The sequence below is a fragment of the Penicillium oxalicum genome, chromosome VII, assembly GCF_001723175.1.
Source record: "Penicillium oxalicum strain HP7-1 chromosome VII, whole genome shotgun sequence".
NCBI classification, from domain to species: Eukaryota; Fungi; Ascomycota; class Eurotiomycetes; order Eurotiales; family Aspergillaceae; genus Penicillium; species Penicillium oxalicum.
In genome coordinates, this window is record NC_064656.1 from 673,465 (window position 1) to 693,701 (window position 20,237).

A 20,237-nucleotide genomic window follows, 5' to 3' on the forward strand; every position below is an offset into this window, starting at 1 on the left:
CAAAAATGGACCTTTCTTTACTCTTCGAATCACAGCGAGGGCGTAGTACTCATCTTCTTCTTTATCAATTTGTATTACTATATTTGCGCCCGTATTGTCTTCTTCTTCAAGGTTCCTTTTAGATTAGGATTAGGATCCCTTTAAGGTGATCGAATTCTTGTTCCTATTATTCTTTCTAACAGAAATTAGCTTTAGCTGATTTTGATCCTAGCTACTGGTTTTCTTGATCCTGTTATTATATATTATAGTCCAACTATTTAGCGCTATTCTATTTAGATTATCTATGTTCCTCCACGGGGCATTCACCTAAATACCTTTAATAGATTTCTACTTTGCGGTTCGTGAGTTAATGACTAAATATACGCATTCCTTGGTAGTATAGCCCTTCCTTCCACAAAAGAAATAGTTGCCGTTCGGAGCGATCTGATTTAGGCCCTTAATCTATTCTTTTGCCTATTCCTATGGCGATTTACCTCTCGGGGGCATATGTTTGAATAGTAGTATTTATGCTTGATTGATAAGGATAAGGATAAGGATAAGGATAAGGATAATAGTGAGGATGATAGTGAGATCGGTAGGGAGCGTAGGGGCTTAGTAACTATAAGGGTTAAGAATTAGTAACTAGTGATTTCAAGCTTATGAATTACCTTAGTGAAGGTTCGGAAAAGGTCTGGGGCGGTAATCTTTGCGATATTTTCGTATCTGTTTAAATAGTCTGCTAGTCTAGCAGCCACAAAGGTTAGGATATTACTTGCAATTTATTAAGAAGTAGGGAAACGATTATACCTAGGGTAAGTTAGACTTCTTCCGTTGCTTTGGTGTAGGCACTACGAAATTTATGCAAAATCGATTGCCGATAGGTAGTTAGTTCGGTAGGTTCGTAGAACCCTGGTCACCTTCTTTTTGCTAGGAATAAAGCCGGTAGTATAGAGGGCCTTTTTTAAGCTAATAATATATTTATTAGCGAATTCGCATCGGAATCTTATAGCTTTGACTATTATATCGATGTCCTTCGAGATAGATTGTTGGAGCTATATCTGTATAGTATAGGAGTGTTCGACCTAAGTTTCTGCTTCGTTAGATATCACTTTAGGCCTGTTATATTTTAGGTTAACGAGGCGATAGAGTCCTTTCTTTTTAAGGATTTGGTATATATCTCTGAACTAGTCCTCGAAGTCTTCTATTCTTTCTAACAATTTAAGTAGGTTAAGGGTGAATTCTTTGGGGGCGCTAGTAAGTTAGTTTACTAGCTAGCCTCGGGATTTTAGGGTAAAGAATTTGCTATAGTCCTTACGAGATACAGGGAATTCTTTAACACCGGCCGCTTAGCCGAGGTCTTCTTTAGCTATAGTTAGTATTCAGGGATATAATAGAGATTTGGGTAAATTTAATAATTTGGGTAATTTGGATAGGATTTAGGGATAGAATTTAGTAAGGAGGGAGGTTTGTAGGGGATATATAGTGTTGTTATTAGTGTGTTGTGGTAGGGTTTAAAGTAAGAGATGTTGATGTTGTGGTGGTCCTAACAAATATTAACAGACGCGTCTTTCTTTTGTTAATATTGGATTTGGCTTCTATAGCCTAGTTAAATTTGTTGTATTTGATGAGTTTCTGGCTTCCATAGCCTGGTTGAATTTGTTATATTTGATAAGTTTCTGGCCTCCACAGCCTAGTTGGATTTGTTGATTTGTATTGGATTTGGTAATTAAAATTTGGTGATTTAGTGATTGAAAATTTGAGAACTTGTGGTTTTCACAAATTCAGGCCTCACTATTGCGATCGGGCTCATAACCTGATAGACCTACAGGTCTACAAGGCAAGGAAGCAATCTGGAGGCGAGACAACTGGGATTGGGAAGTCTAGGGAGAAGGAAGAAGAGAGAGAGAGGGAAAACCCACGATGGGGGAAAAACCCTCAAGACACATGACCGCTGCTGGGCCTAGCAAACATCTGGAGAGGGCAAACTCTCTCATAGTTTTTTTTGTAAAGAAAACACTGCATACATAAGCTTGAAAAAAAGCCACCCAGGATCAGAAACTTGGGTCGAAATCATGCATGAGCCCTGAGGACAGAAAGGAAAAATGATGACCTCGTGGCACGGATTACAGGATGTGAACCACGTGCACATGTAGTTGCGGTGGGTTTGAAATCATTTGAATCGATTATTCGATTCCTGGCTCATTAGCGGAATCGATGTCTCGACAGCCTTCAATTTCCATGGAACACCAAGACAAAAGCCCGGATGGAAGACTGTCAAAGCAGCAGTCGTGATTACGATCATTGCACCCTCAAGGATCATAAATAGCACCTCATCACCAGCCAATTTTCCCTGGAACCCTTCTCGGAGCTCTGCAACCCGATATACTGAGCGAACAAATATGGCGATTGCAGCAACCGCGAGACCTATCAAAGAAAAAAAAAAGAAATGAGCGCTGCACACTCAAGCATATGTTTGGAAGCCACACTTACTTGCTAGGAATGCACGCCAAAGTCCGCGATTGACCGTAGATGCCCCAAGTCCAGGATTCTTGCGATGCACAGCCCAGAGATAATAAGCTGCGCAGCTGAGAAAGACCAAGAGTGAGACAACTTGGAACGCGAGACCAGCAATCATGATATTGATGCCCATGTCTCCTTGGGCTCGAGCCTCCTTGCTTGTGCCATTTGACAATGATGCGATGGCGCCTCCGGCAGCTTGCAAAATCAGGCAGATGACATCGCAGCAGATGAAAATAATTGCAAGGATACGGGGCTTGAGCCCGAAGAGAGAATGCCCGTATATCATGGTGACGCGGTAGAAGCAAATGTAGATCACAGCGCTGATGAACGCAGGGGCCACAGTTAAGCAGACGAGATATCTGGACCCCCAAGCCAAGAGTTAGACAATCATTGATTAAATTGAGAATTTGCAACGCAGTCAGTTTGGACCACTTACATCACAAAGTTGTTGAAGTTGAATGGGTCATAGTGAAGCAGAATGCGACCAACATAGCCTACTATCTCAAGAACCAGACCTCCTACCATTCCGACCAAATGGGTCCATGTTCGGTATCTCGTACTCATCCATATTTGAGCCGCCAGCGCCAATGCAAAGATGACCAAAAAGACAACATTGGCGGCCACGTTTGGCTGATAAGGAATGACTGCCATTGATAAAGGGCAAGTTTGAAGGGTACAGGGAACGTACACTTGGGTCTTGTTTGATGCCATGGTGATTGAGTACTATTCTTCGACCAACACGCTCCGTAATGCCTTGCCAGATGATGATATTGTGTCCTTGGCAAGCGACAGACTGCCGGAGCCAGACAGTCTTTTATAGGCCATATGAAATCTCTTGGTCCGACCGAGAGAAACATGAGCTATGCTATTGCGCGCATTGGTTCTGCCAGGCAACCACTTTGGCTGAATTTGATTGAGAAGGTCTCTATAGATCTGATACCACAAATAGATATTGCGACGCTTGATTGCTTCCAAATTCGGCATGGCGCGATCTCCACCAAGCGGGGGTAAGTTGCAATGGCAGGTGGGCCCTGCAGCCTCGGGTCATGATCGGACTCAAGTCATCTACCCTGAAGCACCTCACACAATGGAGAGTAATTGATGAAAATGATCATTACCGAGCTTTAAAGATCGTAGAAGGGCTACGTGTCTATGTTATATATTCAAATTATTTTCAGCAGAGTTGGGAGTTTTCCTACATTGTGTCCATTCTTTGCAAGATGGACGGTGGGAGTAAGACGTCCAACACCCACCAGCGACGGCTGCAACAAGTCGACGGGAATGAGGAGCCATCAATCAAGCCAGAGCGAGATACAACAGCGCAAGATGAGCATTCAGCCGAGCTATTGTTCACCTAAGTATAGAGGTAGAAGTTCAAAATCTATCAAATCCCAGTCTGTGGCGTAGGCTTCCAAGTTTCATCATACCTAGTGCTTAGTGTTTAGTGCTTACCCGTTCTCAGCCCATAACTCCTCGGCTTTCTCACACAGGCTGCGAGATACCTTCCTCGCTTACTCCACGCTTGCGCCACGTCCTTCAAGCCTAGCGAGATACTGTGTTCTGGGTTCTAGGCGAACACGGCATGATCTAACCCTTCTCGGACATCTAAGCCTCATCCATTAGACTTTCGCATGAGAACTAAGCTGCCTACTGTGAATCTGTTCTTGATTTTTGTAGCGTGAATTGACTGGGGGACCACACCCGGAGAGCAATACCCGCCAGATGCCCCAGGCCCATTTATACTCTTGACCCAGCAGGTCAGTGCCGTGTGATGAGGTGTATCGTGCATCACAATGAACTTTGGGGACCGTAGTCACTTTTGCGTCTATCTCATCTTACTCCTAATGTTGCACAACAATAAAAATAAAATAAGTCACGGGCAGATATCGTTTCCCTTGAAGATTGGCACTGCCAAATAATGACCGCCTCACAACATCACTCCCATCCAGATTCAGATGCGTCCCGACAACATCGCTTGGGAGGAAGCCGAAGAGGTCTTCAATACTTGGCTGACCTGTTTCCCCAAGGTCGAAATTTGACGATTTATTACAAGATTACTTAACTTGCGCACAATATAGACACTGTCATCAAATTTGCTACACTCAAAATGCTGGATTTGATTCCACATTCAATGCCAATTTCCAATTTCAATGACGAATCCGTAAAGAATCCTCGATGTTTGATATTTTAGTCTCCGCTAGTTGGTCAAATACTTCATTTCTTAGAATACAGACTTTGTGAAGAATTCAATCTTGATTCAAGTTTTGTGTCACTCGCTTCGCTTCGTAGCCATTTCCAAGGGGGGCGAAGTATATCCCCCCCCCCGCCTCCCCCCAAGAAGGCTAGCAAAGGAAGAAACTACTTTACTAAGTACTATTTCTTGATGATGTAGAGCCTTTCTTACTTGTGCTAGCTCTTCCATTAATTATACTCAAGGCTGACGGGTTCAGGTCGATGAGCGTGCCGTTCTCGAGGTGCATGACGAAGTCGCCGTCTGCGCGACCTTTGATCCATGTCTTGATGAAGCCGTGAATAGCGAGGCTGCCGCTCCATGTTTTTTTTTTATTTCGAGATCAAATATAAGTATCTATCGGATGTAACAAGCCCATAGAAGGAGAAAAAGACTCGATCTTCTGGCCAATACGATGAATGTAGACGTACTGGTAAAGACAAAGGCCCACTCCTTGGAAAATCTGCGACGGTAGTGGTTTCATTCAGAAGTATCCCAATAGACTGGTCAGAACTTGCACAGTCCCGAAACACAGAATCGTTCGTTGATCCTGGATGAAGAGCCGTTGATGTAGCTGTCAATCGTCGGTTACGTTTCCTTCTCGGAGATGTTGTAGGCCATTGCAACGATTGTGCGTGCTTAATGGTAAATATTCGGTCGTTCCATTCCGACAGAACTTGATCCGATAATCCATGCTTTTCCGATATGGTTGGATTTCCCTTCATCATGTCCTCTCCTCGCTTTTGTAATTTAATTTAGATGCCTTTGTGATGGGATAGATTCAGGTCGTTACTCGGCGTTGTCCAAAATTCTTACCTGTCATCGGAAAACTCCTCGGTCCTTGAGCCAATGTATCTCTTGTACAACGAAGACACGACCAGTGTCAAGACTTCTGTGTTCCATGGTCGTCAAAAAGGAAGCCAACACCTCTCTCGAGACAGTAGAATGGAATTTTGGTTCTGCCTCACAAAGTGGTCCATAGCTTTGAAACCTAACATGCGACACTATCAACAAGCGTACTTGAGCAAACATTTTAATCATGTAGCCGACCTTGCCTAACTCAATGGTTCTTCCCTGTGAAAGGATCTTACAATATAGTTGTAGCTAAGACCAAGCCAGTTCGCACCATTCAAGTGTTTTATTAACAATAGCTAATCCTCCATGTGCTAGCCAAGACTAAGCCAGTTCGTACCACCCAAGTGTTTTGTTAACAATAGCTAATCCTCCATGGGCATCACCCAAAGCTACACATTTCCTTCTGGTATCCACGTCGGAAATTTTGAGCAGAGTTGCTCTTTTGCATACTTTTCGGCCTGTTCATACTCCTCCCTTCCCAGAAGTTCCACCACGTGCGCACGTATCTCGATCAAAGTCGGGGGGAGGTCGTTGCCAGTGTTGGAGAGCTTTTTCCATGCGATCGCATTGAGAAGCTCCGTCGCGTGATCCATGCGGATTTCGTCTATTCATTCCGAGTTAGCTGAGGGTCTCGGCATAAGCCCTTAAAAGGATATTCATGCTTACCAAGACGCACGATCTCCTGTGGTTTCATCTGGTACAGTGTTTCGATAGCCTTGTACACCTCATGGCTCGGCTCGAAAAACGCGAGAGCCATTTTGGCATCCTCATGTATGTCGCCTCCATGAGTTTTTTGATTCAAGTCTCTGATCATTTCCATGGTGGCCTTCATCTCCTCGTTCTCGGGGACGTTGAGGAACATTCTCCTTGCAGCCGGATTCCGCGGGAGCTTGGAGTCCCGGACGAAGGTTGAAATTATCCTTCGTCTTTCTTGGAGGGAGCGTCTCTGGAGACGTGTGGTGTTCGCATCCATGCGCATGGTGGCCTCATCCAGGCGTTTGAGGGCCTTCTCCAGGGCTTCCCTCGTCTCTTGCAACTTCCGGAAGAAGTCAATGCCGCGCTGGTTGGCAACGACATCTTCTTCGGCGTGCAACTTCATGGAAGCTGCTTGGATGATGATCGTCTTTTTGGCTGCACGGACCGGGTCTCGATCGCTCGCGGGCTCGGTTTCACCGGCGAGCAGGATCAACTTCGGAGTTGGCGAAGTAGGAGCCTTTGCGATGGATACGTTGTTTAGTTAGTGATTCAGGTGTAACAGATACAGGCAAGGAAGCGTCAAGGTCTTTAACTTGTGGTGACTCACGCTCTGTGCCATCCGAGCGGGCACCGACCATGTTTCGAGCGATGGCCGCTTAGCTGGACGCTCTGGGGACTCAAAGTGCATAGAACGTTTCATCATGATGATCTGTAGATTGTTCGCACTGTTTGATGAAGTTTTCAAGTACGAAAGATGATCAATTCTCGCCACAATGAAGAGTTTACAGGAGTTCATGTTACAATCATGAAGCTCGGTCATACTACTGTTGTTGCTACATCCTTTTGGGAAGGAGGGTTGGACTGAACTCGGAAGGCGAGGAAGGTAACAGTTGACTCCTTTGTGCGAACCGCTGCTGCTCATGGGGTTCTTGGCCGCACCCAGTGGACACCAGAGATGGACAGCACTACTCTCGAGTATGGGCCTGGTCCAATGGGCTACTCCAGCAAAGCGCTAGGTATCTCACTTCGGAAGTTCTGTCGTCGGATACCGTCAACAGACTTGTAGTGTCTCCCGTTTCTGGCGCCGACGTCTGGGTTCTTCATCGGGTCACGATTTCTGCCCTTTGGACAACGTCTGGTGTCTACACTAATCCTTCCTTTCCGCGTGAGAATCCTTCTCCTACAACAACCCTTTCTCATCCGGTTCACATAGCAAAAGCTCATCAGACAAAGCTCTCCCGTCAAACTTCTAAACCTTTTTTGGTTGTTTAAAATGGACTCCTTCGACATCTTTTGGGAGTTCGAGGACCTAGAACGACAAGCCCTTATTGACCGCCTGATAGAACTTGATGACGCCCTATCCTCTGTTGCTCGAGCCAGTCTGTTTGCGTTGAGGTTTTGCGATATTGACATCTTTCGAAGGGCAGTCAAGCCCGAGGAGAAAGATTTCACATGGACCTTAAATGCCTCTTGCAGCCCCGGGCAAGTGATCATGCTAGGATTTGTGAGTTAATTGGCTTGAGGCTTTTTGTGGTTTGTCCGAGCTCATCATGGTCCTGTTATACTAGGGGCTGGCAACAATGTCGTTCCAAATAACGAGCCAAGAGACAACATTCGTTCAGAGAACGCTAAGCTCCGGCGTATTAACCCAGAAGATGCCGCCGGTCGGATCGAGGCGATCGAGGAGCCAAAGACGCCTGAAGCCGAGATATATCGAAGCTCTGTGGTAGTCCTATCCCGGTTATCAGTTTCGTCAAACTTTTCTGCTCGTACGCAAAGCCCAAGACGTGGTGGCGATGTCAAGAAGCTCGAACTTTCAAATTGACCTCATCTATGTGGAGAGTCTCATTCAACGTTCCATTGCTGACTTTCTCAACTCACTCTAGGCATTGATTCGTGATGGGGAGCAATGTGTCCTCACAAAGCTGGTTCAACCCACGCTTCATGTGTCGCACATCATCCTCTTCAAACTGAATGGGTGACAGGCCGGAACGACCCGATTTGGCTCTGGCTTCGAGCGTTTTGGGGTGAAGAGAAAAACTGTTTATGAAAGCAAGAGCTTCTTCGGAGTGAGGAAGACCCTCTGATTACCGAGTTTGTCGCCAACCTGATGACGCTGAGTCTTCAGGCCCAAGGCTGTTGGAACGCCGGTCTCTGTGCTTTTCGCCCCATATCTGTCGATGAAGATAAGACCAACATGAAATTTCCTTTCACGTTGCCGTTGCCCATGGTCGGGGCTCGCCAGACAGATTATGTCTCTCTGCAATCCCATCCCTATCCCGAACAGCGGCAGGGGTGAGTGTATAACCCAAAGGAGGGCGAGGGGATCAAGGAGATGGGACTCTTCCACTATGGAAGTGAAGAAAACATCCGTTCCGGGTTTATACCCGAACTGAGCGCGGTGGATCCCAAAGGCGATGCCCCTACCGTATTTCGAACTGCTTGAGCTTCGGTGGCATCTGTCGCGAATCATGGCCATGCAGAGAGCAGCAGTGGACGAGGATGATGACGTCCATAGTGATTCTGAGACACCTCAAGTCCATTTTGAGTGAAAGGTTTCACCAGCCAGAGCCGAGAGTAAATAAGATGCATAGGAACTCCCAAGAAGATGGGTTTCTTCGTGGCTGCAGGGTCCAGCCGAAATCGTCGCTCGCCCTAACCAGAACGACCCTCCGTTCCGGCCAAAGCTAACTCGGCCGCACGTACGTCGCAGTTCGACCCGTCACAAGGGAAGCTCGATGAAAAATAAACCTCGGGGAACGAAAGCTGGATGTTTGTCACTGAAGAAGGCAGAGCCCCCAGAGGGGGTCTTCGATGGAAGCTCAAGATTGGGAATGGGCCCGTGGCCGCGTGGGTTGCCAGCCAGGTTGGCATCGCTGTTTTTTTTTTCCTTTTTCAAAGCGCTTTTTGATTGCAGAGATTGTTCTGTATTAATATCACTCATCTATAGATATCCATAGAGTCATTGCTATCATGAATATACACGTGTAAAATACAGTCAAATGCTACCAAGAAACTTGCTTCAAACGAGCGCATGATCTTGAGGCCTCATTATCGTTCCTTGCATTGATTGATCTTCAAAACCAGGTCCTTAGGCTCACCTCATCCCTCGAATAATTCAAGCAGACGAGCACTGATTATTGCCCATGTGCCTTTAGTTAAGGAGAGATGCGCGTGCCAGAATGCTCCAGATACAAATGATATACCATCACGACTGCGACACTGAGCCGTCGGCTACTCGTTCAGCACCACGTTCACTATTTCGCGCCTCTAGATCCGGGAATAGGTATAGGTATGGTGAGAGACAGCTCAATTCTTCTCTATCGGGTTCTATCGTGGCTTCTTAGGTGCTTCCAACCTCCTCCCCCAGGGATTAAATCTCTTCGATAATCGGACTATTCTTTGGTATTATGTTTGTCTCGTTTTCGTATCCAACATTCTCATTATTGCCAAGTTTATCAGAAGCCTTAATATAGTATCGTGCCCTCATCAGGAGCACACCAGCCAGTAAGATCCTCAATCAATCACAGAAACACCATTCAATCATACAAGTCGTACATAATTTCGTCATCATCACTGTAGTCGTCCTCGGCCATCATCCCATTATCAAAGAAGCCACCGTGTTGCTCACTCATGTGCCTATATATTGTCTTTTCATCCGACTTCTTGCCACAGAAGTAACACCAGTGCACTCCACAGTCAGGAATAGGGCAGTGGATGTGACCACATCCTGAAATCTTCTCAGACATCGTGCCGCAGCCCGGGCATGGCTTAGGATTTTGCATTTTTTGGAGATTTTCCCCACGCCTTGTGGTGCAGTCCTGACAGGCCCAGTTTTGAAGGATTGGCGGAGCTCCCCCGGCACAGATTCGTTCCATGTATTCCTTGGCTGAACAGCAGCGAGAACACCAGGCGTAGATCATAGTCCCCTTATCACGAATCGCATTTTCGAGATCTCGTACTGCGTGGATGCCCTTACCGTACTTGGCTAGAGTCTGTGGAGTAGGGAAGCGACGACAGAAGGGGCAGACAAGAGCTGCAGTATTGATGATGGTTCCTGGAGCGTTGAGGCCATACCATCCGGCCAGGCAGTCGGTGCAGATTCGCTGAAGGCATCCCCGTCGGCCGCAGGCAGAATTCAGTGCGTTTGGGCGAAAGCTTGCGAAGCAGAGCGAACACTCTGTCTTTGCAATTTTCCGTTTATCGACTTTGGCCTTGAGCAATGCGATAATTTCCTCCGTGTTGAGAACCGGCTTTCCGTTATGAACAAGGGGGAATTTCCGAGCTGGGAAAAGCTCGATGCGAGCATAAAATTCTTCAAGGCCAATGGCGGAAACTATGGCGAAAAGAGATTTATCATAAAAGTATCCTTTGGCATTGCTGTCTGAATCGTGGAAGAGCCATGTTTTGAACGGATTCTCGGTTGACAGAAGGTTTGCTGTGAGTTCAACGTCTGCGGCCACATTCATCCCGGCGGTGCATGGGGGACATGTAAACGTGCCATGCAGTTGCGACCCTTCTCGGTATTCGCGGGGCCAGATCATTCGATTGTGGCACTTTTCGCATTCTATGAGCGGCGCCTGGGTGCCATTACGACAATAGTGACACTTCGGTCGTACATTCAGATCCGCCACATTGTATACAACGTACTGGCCCCGGCAGGATTTATTCATACATTCAACCCAAGTTGCCTCGGATGTCGTCGTGAGATCCTGGGATACCCGTGCATGGATAGCGATGTCTCTTTCCTGTGAACTGCTGTATTCGGATACAAGGCATACACCACACTTGTTCCCCTCACCCATGATGGTCACCGACCGTGGGTAATGACACTCATTGCATCTGACAAGGGGTCCGATAGGGCCCGGTGACTTCTCAGGGGTCCAGGGGAGACGAGCGGACAAGGGGGCGTTCAGATTATACTGCAATATTTTGAACTGAACAAGTTTGGCGAAACGAAGTCGATCAGATGGTTCTAGGAGGGTTGTGAGCCTGGAGACATCGTTGGTGCTAGAGACGCGCTGTTGATGGAACCGATAGTTGTCGTCGGCATCCATCAACAGACTGAGACAGCCCATTGTCCAATTCTCTGGAATTGAAGGATCGTTCCATTTATCTCTGAAGCAGATCAATTGTTCTGCTGCCACTTCCATCAAGGGTCTCAGGCCGACTTTGAGGCTGAGAGCCGCGACCAAAGCGCCAGCTCGAGCGGACAGTCGAGTGCCTGGAATTATTAAGTGGAAGAGGATGCGCCAGAACTGACGCTTGTGGTGGTCCAGGGCTAGTGCCGTTGGAATCCGTGGCACTCGCTCCATATCAATGTTAGAAATGTGTTGGGGCATATCTTCTGGCGAGTTGACGAACGTCAGTCGCGTCAGGATGCGACTGATGCGTCGCAAGATGTTGCCATTGCAGGAGCGACCAATCTCCAATAAGTCTCCTCGGGTAATATTGTCTATTGACTCGTCGAGGCAGTTGGAGTCCATCGCCACGGGGCCATCCGTAGAGGATTGGGTGAAATTGAGAGTCGGATCCAAGAAGACACATGGGAACTGTTCCTCAGCAGCGACATCTTGTATAGTGGAGACGATCTCTGTTGTATAATCGTACGATTCGTCCAGCCACTTCTTCATTTTGGCCTGTTCATCCTCATCTCCCAGGGCTTCGATACTTCGACTGAAGGCGTTGGCTAGACTGTCTCGTCCAGCGTAATTCTTATCAGAGCACACCGTCCTCCACAGCGATCCAAAGACTGGGTTCACGGCCATGGCACAGACATCGGTCTCAAAAATTTCCAGTAAATGTTTCGAGGCAAGGTCTCTGTAACTGGGGTCTTCAAACCATCGTATAGAGAAACTCTGGAGGGGCTGAGGCTTCTTTGGCATCAAATTCTTCATTGATGATAGTGTCATAACCTGAGAACTAAGATTGCCCACTGTATCCTGCGACGGATCATCTTTGGAATGAAAGAATCGCGGGGCATGGCTTGAAATCTCATTCTCCACATCGTCTATGCCTGCAAGGGAGATGTACCGGGAAAACTTGGCGTACAGGCTTTCCTCTTTCGACTCGGTAGAGGTGTTGACAGCTTCGATACCCATCCATGACAGAAGCGAGTGAATCGTCACAGAAGATATAGTATGTGGGCACGTGTAATCCAGATGAATGCAGACGCCGTCGGTCATAGTCGCCAGGTAGTCGTAATAAGCCAATACACTCGGTTCACTTCCGGTAGACAGCACAGCGAACACTTGAGCGCGCTTCTCACCATAAGCCAGCGTCTTCGCTGCAGAAACCCAGTCAACGAACAGCGGCCCATAGCCTCCATACATCTCGGAATCGGCCTGACTTAGTGCTGCAAGTTCCTTCTCGTTGTTCGAGCTCCTCTCCCACGAGTACTCAAAGTTGGCATGAGGCGGTGCATCGGTATAGACAAGTATCAGCGTTTTTGCCTCCGGTCTCATGAGCTCGTATGCCTTTGCCAGTGCTGTCTTAATGGCCTCGGGAACGTCACCGCCCCCTGAAGCCTTAAGATCGGCGGCCATTCCTATCAGATTCGGGCCATCTTCAGATGTGTTCGCCGATGCGCCCTGCTGAGACAGCCAGCCAGACCATTCAAGGAGCTCAAAGTCTTGATAGTCCCGATAGGCCAAGAGACCAATGCGTGAAAAGCATCCGGTGAGCGAGGATATTCTCAGGATCTGAGGTAGCGAAATTTGGAGAGCACGGGAAAAATTCTGCATCGAGTATGTCGAATCGACTATAACGAGCAGGTCGTGTTCCATCTCTTTTATATCCATGATTCTCGATTTCAAGGAGATGGGAGACAATACATGTTCAAGAGTCTTGGGTGACGAGACCCGACGTATTGTTTTTGTACTCATATTTGGCCAGGCAACAGGCAACCATAGACGGGCACGGTGCTCCGTGAGTCAGACGCTAAGCTTTTAGGGCGAGAGACGGGACCTGTAGTTCTTGCACTAAAGCAGAACCATCTTCGTACAGCACAAGGTCGGCTTCCCTTTCGGGTAAGACTGGCCCAGCTCGCCATTTTCACTGCCAAGCGCTGCGAAGCAGGAAGCTGGCCGCACTTGCGGTACATGCGTCGCCAGAAAAAGAAGAGTGGGAGAGGGGAGGAGAAGAAATGTAAAAGACACGAAGCCTCACAGGTAGACTTTTTCCTTATAATCCAGTCTTTATCTTGATAAGTGATGCAGTTTTACCTAGGTAATTTGCCAGAGGGATAATATCTTACCACAGGGATTATATCTTGCCACAAGTCGCGAATATAGTTTCCCAGTCCCAGTTTGCTTCGAAAAAAAAAGTCTGCACCTCAGGGATTCACTGATGCAACGCTGATGAGTCAAGAGTTGAGCTTGGGTGATTGGAGTGAGACCACCTCTCAGGACATGGACTTGGGTATACTCCTTCAGGGCAACTCCAGGCCATTGTGGAGCTGAGACCATAAGTGGAAAATTCTCACAGTCATTCGGAGGGACAATCCGTCCCTGCTTCCAAAAGAAAATGATGACTACTTATTTTCATATAGGGCAATGCAGAGAGCGTGAAAATCCAAGCAGGCTGGACTTTTCTTTACGCGGTCTGGTCCCCTGGGCGTGGAATCGGCACTTATCCAGGAGGCAGAAATTACTGGGTATGGTAGAGCATGCAACCCAGTTGGGAAATCTTGGACGAGGTAAATGGACACTGGTTAAATCAGAGCGATAAGCCGAGCCGTACGACTTCTCGCCATCGCGCCTCTGCTAGAACGAGGCACCGGGGAAGGAATTTCAACACTGAAGTAAATTGAATTGTCGTTAAGCCATAAGGGGTATGAATCATGGTACAAGAAGCCAGTGAACTAGGATTTAAGTTGAAAAGACATAGGCAGAAAAGAAAGAGCGTGTGAGGGGGCGAGCGCCGCGGATCAGTCTAGTAGGGCGAGTTGACAATGTCATCGCGACCAAGACGGCTGCTCCATCTGCCATTGCGGGCGCGATTCGGGGTCATGGGCCCCGCAATACTCTCACGGGTGGGTTTCTGGAAGCTACGCTTGGCAACCATATTCACCTCGTTGGGGAGAGCGACAATCACGTTTTTGTCGGAGCCGAAGCGGAAGTTGTCTGCCATGACGTCCTCTCCATAACGCTTGATTGTATACGGGTCCTTCCGGCCCGCAACGATCTTCTTGAGACTCCAGGTCACGATGAAGGGACCAGTGGCAGTAATGATGGAGGTTTCTTGAGAATCAACACCCGTATTGAATCGGGCAGGGGTGAACGCCAGAGGCTTCTTCGTCTCATGCTGGAATTGGGCAACATGGGCAGGCTGGAGGCCAAGACGACGGGGCTGAGGTTTGGAATCTTTGGCAAAGGACTTCTCAAATCCGAGCTTGCCTTCATTCTTGCCCTCTTTCTGCAAAGAATCGATCAGAAGAAGATAAGTCCGGCAAGTAGCCAAGACCCAGCGACCATCCGCGGAGACATCCAATCCGATGATCGGCTCGCCAAGAGCGGGAATATGGGTCTTTGCGTTAATACCCAGTCGATCGAACATACGGATATCACCCTTGTTAGAAGCGACGGCCAAGTAGCCCTTCTCGGTTGTGGCCATGGCGGAGAAATCATTCTTGCTGGCGTACTGCTTCAAGTCGGAATCCACCAGTTTATTGCCAGAAAGACGAGGATCGATCCGGAAAAGCGCGTTCTTGGAGGCACCAACAAAGGGCTGAGCGGCAGTCATCTGGGAAAATTTCTGTGAAAGATGGTCAGCAAACCTTGCACATACTGGCGAACAAAAGACGGAGTGACACTCCAGTCAAATTTTGAACTCACGTTCTCCGGAGCGAATGTCTCGACGGGAATATCGTCATGGACCTTCCACTCATCAACCACCTTTCCATATTCCAAATCCATGCGATAAAGAGCGTTCGGGTCATCGCCGTTCTGAAGAATCATGTTGCGATCCTCTGCATGCAGCATGACTTTCTTTGGGCTAAACAATTTGCCCCCGGGGGTCTCAACCTTGGAAATTGTCGTAGAGAATTCCAAATTGTTGTTCGGAGTATGCTTGAAGACACCGATCTTGGATCCGCGCACGACAAAGGAGCGGTCATGTTTGTAGCCCACAGCAAGTTGAGAGTTCTTGTTGCCGTCTTGCTCGTGGAGGTTCACGTCATCTTCCTCTTCGTCACTATCGTAGTGCTCACTGCGTTGTCCGTCATCCTGCTCACTCTCGTCCTCCTCCTCTTCCTCTTCCTCTTCCTCTTCCTCCTCGGGCTTATCTTCCGCGTCGTCCAAGGTCAGTTCTTGGAATGCGTCCATCACGTATTCCCGATCGTTCTCCTTGACTTTCTCCCATTTCAACTCGTTCAGTTGCTCCCACAATGCTTGCATCAGGCCTTCCTGGAATCTCTCTTCCGACGACTGGTCCTTGAAGCGTAGTAGCCAGGAATATGCTGAGCCGTCTTCCGCATAGTGGTTGAAGATGAAGGAGAGGTACTCAAAATTGAAAACAGGGTTAATGTCACCCACAACTGCCTGACCGAGCCAATCCTTGTCCTTGCCGCTAATCTGCAACCAGTACTGCCAGTTTCCGACCTCTGAGACGGTCGCGATGACCTCGGGATCCTGCAAAACGAATGTACCAGAGGCGAAATCGAACATGTGAAGCTCCGCTCGCTCCTTCGCTAATACCTCCTTTGCCTCCGGCTGAGCTGCGGCTGGTGGTGCAGTAGTTGGCTTCTCGGGGCCCTCGGGAGCTTTGGCCTGTCCCTTGGACTGAGCGTATTTGACATCTTGCGCCATGGCAGCTGCCGAGTCGGCGGACGTGACCACACGTTCGGGCGACTTGGCTGTAGGAGAAGAAACGGGACTGGCGGACGGAATAGGTTCCTCTTGTTGATACTCAAATTCTTTGAGCTCGTCGTCAGTGGCTTTTTGCGCGCTACGGCGATACTTGCGCTCGTATTGGCACTGCAACGCCGCTAGTTCAAAGGTAGCGACCTTTTCCGCGGGGACGGAAGGATCACAAATAAATTCGTATAAATCGCCTTGGTCACCACTCAAGTCATCCCAGGCAAGGATCTTATTTCCGTCACGAAGCTCCGAGCGGAAGTGCAAAGACTGGTCAAGCAAAAAGATTTTTTCGTCTTTGTCCAGAATGTCTGCGACACCCTGCTCGTCTTCGTCGTCCGCGAGTTCCTCCTCTCCTTCTTCGTAGGCTCTCTGAATCACCAGCTGATATTGGAACTCTTGGCCTGTGCGTCGGATTGTCGCAGCGGCGTCCTTGAATATAAGCTCAGAATATCCCTTGGGTGATAGTGGGCGAACGATGTAGAGCTGGCCCTGGGGAATTTCGATGATGGACTCTTTGGAGGTGTCTCCAAAGAGGAATTTCCCAACTAATCAAACACAAATCGCGGTCTGTTAGCTCATATCCACATTTGTGACCATTTTGGGTGAAGGACCTGCACGAGATATAGGGCCGCGTGGCGGGGTTCCGAGAGGATGAGGGGTGTTTTTTTTTTCTTACCGTTGCGGAGCATAAACATGGTTGCGAGGGGTAGCAGCACGAATGACAGGGATGCGGAGGAAAGTGAATTTGAAAAGAGGAAGAGGAGTATTAGAAGCAAAAAAGTGTTGTGGGGTTGAAGGGAGAGATCCAAGCAAGCGGCCAAGCAGCTGTTTCTGCCACTGCCAGAGATCAAGAACAAAGTTAATGAAAGGAAATCTGGAAACGATTGTGAGAAAGAAGCATCACTGCATCATATCTGGAGAAAACGGACTTCGTCATTGTAATCGTGGCGTCCGGCACGTGTGGCTGAGATAGATTAAGTAAGCACACCGCGGTGAGGTGGACCAATGGCGGGCAGGTATGAGTGGCCTGCATAAGCAACTCAGCATGGATTCACACCATGGCGGACCTATAGGTACCGGGTGAGAATGCGACCAACCGGCCTGCATTGTTGAGACAATAGTCCATGAAATTGTAGATTCGGTTCATTTGTGCCATGGGTGACATGAATCTTTCATACAGACACTGGAGATATGCTGGCAGCACGAATGCCCATGATGTATAACAAAAAGTAGGCAATGTCGGCTTTTTTCTTGTATTCTTTGCTACATCCAGCAGTGCCTGCTAACTCACTACCTCAGTGTCTATTGCATAGTGATTGAAAGAGTTGACTTCAATGCTCGACCATTGTTGAGACGTGGTCAATTAATGGTATGACGTTTTGCCACAACTTCCAAGTCCACTTCATGGAGCATTGGTTGTTTATAGAGCTTTTCTCAAATGTGTTCTATCATGATGTTGCTCTGCTGCTGGCATCATTTGACAGGTGTTTTATTGTGCTTGCAAAATGCATGGGAAGAGCGGTATCTAAATCGAGAGTCTTGCAGTATTCATGATCATCGCTCAAAGGTCGGGGCCGCTGTTATGGCCATTCTCATCGTCTATCTCCGCATCAGCTTCCATCTGGTTCGCGATCTCCTCCAAGGTCTGCTCCGCCTCTGGCTCATCATCTGAGGCTTCGTCCACAGCTCCGTCGCTGCCTTGCTGACCCTTCAATTTTCCACCTTTTCTGGGCGGCAGAACTTGCATAAAAGCCTCCCCCCAGTCGCCTAGTTCGAGCCACTTCAACATAATGTCAACCACATGGTTTGTGGTCAGTACCTGGCGCGAGGTCATTTGAATGTAGTCACCAATCGGCAACTTTGCGGTTTTGAGCCCCTTGGAGACCGCAGATTTGTAACAGACAGCCTTGTGTCGGTTTTTATCCACAAGCCCTCCAATGATATAGGTACAGTAGGGTTTGAGTTCGGTCAAGACGTTGTCACTATCGCTGCTCAGATAGATCACTTCACCGTCCTCGGGTTTGGCATCAGCCTCGTCGGCAAATGGTCCGACCAGTTTTCCCCCTTTCGGAGAGGTCATTTGCTCCTTGGCTATCTCCGCAGCATGCACAAAGTCTTCCTGAATAATCCGGATTCCTTTCCAATTGCGATAAGGCGAGAGCACGTTGTCGAAGCGTTCCTTTAGTTGTTTATTGAATGAGCTGAACATGAGATGCGAGCGCCACATGGCGCGGCTGTTCTCTGAATAGGACCGTGTGAGCTGGCCGGCGAGAGAAATGCGCTCATGGGGGTTCATCAAATCATCATAGCCACAGTCAATCACGATTGATAGAGGTAGGAGAGTAGATCGTTTGGACTTGGAACGAGTGGTCTCCCACTGCTTGCGCAGTGCCTGAACGGCTTCCTCGCCACCAGCCTCACGCGCTTCGTCAACCATGCGCTGACGACGCTCCTTTTTCCGCGCCATTTGCTCTTTGCGCTTTTCCTTGCGCTGCTCGCGTCCAGCCTCCCATAGCTCCCTCTTACGGAGTTTCCTGAGCTGGTTTTTGGAGAGTTTGGGGGCCGAATCTTGGTCATTCTCTTGCGCCGTTCCCTCCGATGATTGTATCGGCAGGCCAGAGGTCTCATTGCTGAGAGTCAATTGGGATTGCTCAGGTTGCGCATTGCTGCTTGTAGCTTGCGACGGCTCGTCGACAATGGGCACAGCACCAGTCATTGCTGGGCCAAGCTCGGTTTCAATCGATGCCTCACTATGCTCCAGCTTTGCGACTTTTCTCGGTCTCTCTTCTTCGTCCATTGTGCAGTCGAGAATGTTTTCTTGTATCATAGTGAATGTTGATGCGCGCGTGAGCAGGATGATTTTCTGTACATCATCTGGCAAAAAATCCCACTTACCGCCCGCAACCAATCGCGCATGCCGGAGGTTGCTCACGACGAGGTGAACCACGTGACATGCATCACCAACTTCTCCGCTGGGCAACTCCTCGATACGGACTCTTAAGACTCCTACCCTCCCATAACCGCCATCATGCCTCAGGATATGCCCCCAACGGGGGGCTACGCGCAAGTTCAGTACAAGGTACACAAAAGATCCTTCTCCGAGTTCAGCCAAGCCAATGGACGCTGCGGCACAGTGATTCCCGCTAACCCTCGGTGCTCATTATCTAGCGGAACGTGCCTGCCCGTGGCTTCAAGCCTTTCTACTACATGGTCGGCATGCATGCGATCATGGCCTACGGTTTCTACAAGTACTTCCACGGAGTCCGTGAGCAGCGGTATGTCCGGCGCAACTGCGATCTTTCCAGGCTCCTCCGTTCCCGATGCGGCCCATCTGCCCGTTGAGCAACGCGACTTGCCAATTCCCGATTGACCAGCGATTGATATATGTGTTTTGTGCAGTGAGCTCGCCCGTGAGAAGATGTGGGGTCGCCTTTACCTCACTCCCCTCCTCCAGGCCGAGGAGGATCGTGACCAAGTCCGCCGCTACTACGCTGACAAGGCGCGGGAGAAGGAGCTTCTGGGCACTGAGCAGAAGGTTTACAACTCGGACCGGTACGTGATCACTAGCTCTGAATTGCATGGCTTACGCCATTTGTCAATTCTTTGACACTGATATTTTTCACGAAACAGCTTCGTCCGACCTACTTTCGTCTACACTCCCTCCCAGGTTACTCAATAGATTACCGTTATTTGAGGAACTGCTATCGCAATGTCATTCCTGTCCAGCTGTCACGAGTTCTCATGTACAACGCGGCTGGCATGGGGGGTTAAGAGCTGGTCCTTGATTTCACAGTGGAGGCAGAACTGGTTCAGACAATCATCACAGAAACACAGTTCGGCCTGTCTCGAGGAGCCGGGGACTCGAGGAAAAATTATGTAGATACACTGGTACCCGAGAGATTTAGTTACTGTCTTGCACTGAAATCTTTTTCTTGTTTTACGTCGTGAGTTGGATGGCTAGAGTGCGAACACACATTTAGAGATTTCGTAGGTGAGTACAATAGAATCGGCTATTGTCTGTACAGACATGGAAGGCTTTCTATTTTTATATTGGCCACAGCCGGGGGTATTCCATAGTGCGCAAACAAAAACGGAGAACT

The 20,237-nt window shown here is 48.5% G+C and overlaps 9 protein-coding genes across 9 annotated transcripts; 4 read left to right on the top strand and 5 right to left on the bottom strand.

The window, feature by feature from the left end:
• Nucleotides 1–2,149: 2,149 nt before the first annotated feature.
• On the bottom strand, nucleotides 2,150–3,210 carry POX_g08759 (Efflux pump himE; the record flags this gene model as incomplete). The annotated part of the gene is made up of 3 exons (XM_050117527.1): nucleotides 2,150–2,403; nucleotides 2,470–2,858; nucleotides 2,936–3,210. 3 exons carry the CDS (start codon nucleotides 3,208–3,210, stop codon nucleotides 2,150–2,152), a joined length of 918 nt encoding a protein of 305 aa, XP_049965671.1.
• Nucleotides 3,211–3,719: 509 nt separating this feature from the next.
• Nucleotides 3,720–3,857, top strand: POX_g08760 (uncharacterized protein; the record flags this gene model as incomplete). The annotated part of the gene is made up of 1 exon (XM_050117528.1): nucleotides 3,720–3,857. The coding sequence occupies one exon, from the start codon at nucleotides 3,720–3,722 to the stop codon at nucleotides 3,855–3,857; it is 138 nt and encodes a 45-aa protein (XP_049965672.1).
• Nucleotides 3,858–5,973: 2,116 nt separating this feature from the next.
• On the bottom strand, nucleotides 5,974–6,983 carry POX_g08761 (uncharacterized protein; the record flags this gene model as incomplete). Its single annotated transcript, XM_050117529.1, has 3 exons — nucleotides 5,974–6,188; nucleotides 6,251–6,797; nucleotides 6,888–6,983. The coding sequence occupies 3 exons, from the start codon at nucleotides 6,981–6,983 to the stop codon at nucleotides 5,974–5,976; spliced, it is 858 nt and encodes a 285-aa protein (XP_049965673.1).
• A 570-nt stretch (nucleotides 6,984–7,553) lies between these two features.
• POX_g08762 (uncharacterized protein) lies at nucleotides 7,554–8,105 on the top strand (the record flags this gene model as incomplete). The annotated part of the gene is made up of 2 exons (XM_050117530.1): nucleotides 7,554–7,784; nucleotides 7,905–8,105. The coding sequence occupies 2 exons, from the start codon at nucleotides 7,554–7,556 to the stop codon at nucleotides 8,103–8,105; spliced, it is 432 nt and encodes a 143-aa protein (XP_049965674.1).
• A 427-nt stretch (nucleotides 8,106–8,532) lies between these two features.
• POX_g08763 (uncharacterized protein) lies at nucleotides 8,533–8,726 on the top strand (the record flags this gene model as incomplete). Its single annotated transcript, XM_050117531.1, has 2 exons — nucleotides 8,533–8,575; nucleotides 8,644–8,726. The coding sequence occupies 2 exons, from the start codon at nucleotides 8,533–8,535 to the stop codon at nucleotides 8,724–8,726; spliced, it is 126 nt and encodes a 41-aa protein (XP_049965675.1).
• A 1,093-nt stretch (nucleotides 8,727–9,819) lies between these two features.
• On the bottom strand, nucleotides 9,820–13,080 carry POX_g08764 (uncharacterized protein; the record flags this gene model as incomplete). The annotated part of the gene is made up of 1 exon (XM_050117532.1): nucleotides 9,820–13,080. One exon carries the CDS (start codon nucleotides 13,078–13,080, stop codon nucleotides 9,820–9,822), a length of 3,261 nt encoding a protein of 1,086 aa, XP_049965676.1.
• Nucleotides 13,081–14,212: 1,132 nt separating this feature from the next.
• POX_g08765 (Vacuolar import and degradation protein 27) lies at nucleotides 14,213–16,832 on the bottom strand (the record flags this gene model as incomplete). Its single annotated transcript, XM_050117533.1, has 3 exons — nucleotides 14,213–15,034; nucleotides 15,115–16,682; nucleotides 16,814–16,832. The coding sequence occupies 3 exons, from the start codon at nucleotides 16,830–16,832 to the stop codon at nucleotides 14,213–14,215; spliced, it is 2,409 nt and encodes an 802-aa protein (XP_049965677.1).
• An 866-nt stretch (nucleotides 16,833–17,698) lies between these two features.
• POX_g08766 (tRNA (guanine(9)-N1)-methyltransferase) lies at nucleotides 17,699–18,964 on the bottom strand (the record flags this gene model as incomplete). Its single annotated transcript, XM_050117534.1, has 1 exon — nucleotides 17,699–18,964. The coding sequence occupies one exon, from the start codon at nucleotides 18,962–18,964 to the stop codon at nucleotides 17,699–17,701; it is 1,266 nt and encodes a 421-aa protein (XP_049965678.1).
• A 201-nt stretch (nucleotides 18,965–19,165) lies between these two features.
• Nucleotides 19,166–19,816, top strand: POX_g08767 (uncharacterized protein; the record flags this gene model as incomplete). Its single annotated transcript, XM_050117535.1, has 4 exons — nucleotides 19,166–19,216; nucleotides 19,306–19,412; nucleotides 19,537–19,689; nucleotides 19,768–19,816. The coding sequence occupies 4 exons, from the start codon at nucleotides 19,166–19,168 to the stop codon at nucleotides 19,814–19,816; spliced, it is 360 nt and encodes a 119-aa protein (XP_049965679.1).
• Nucleotides 19,817–20,237: the final 421 nt, after the last annotated feature.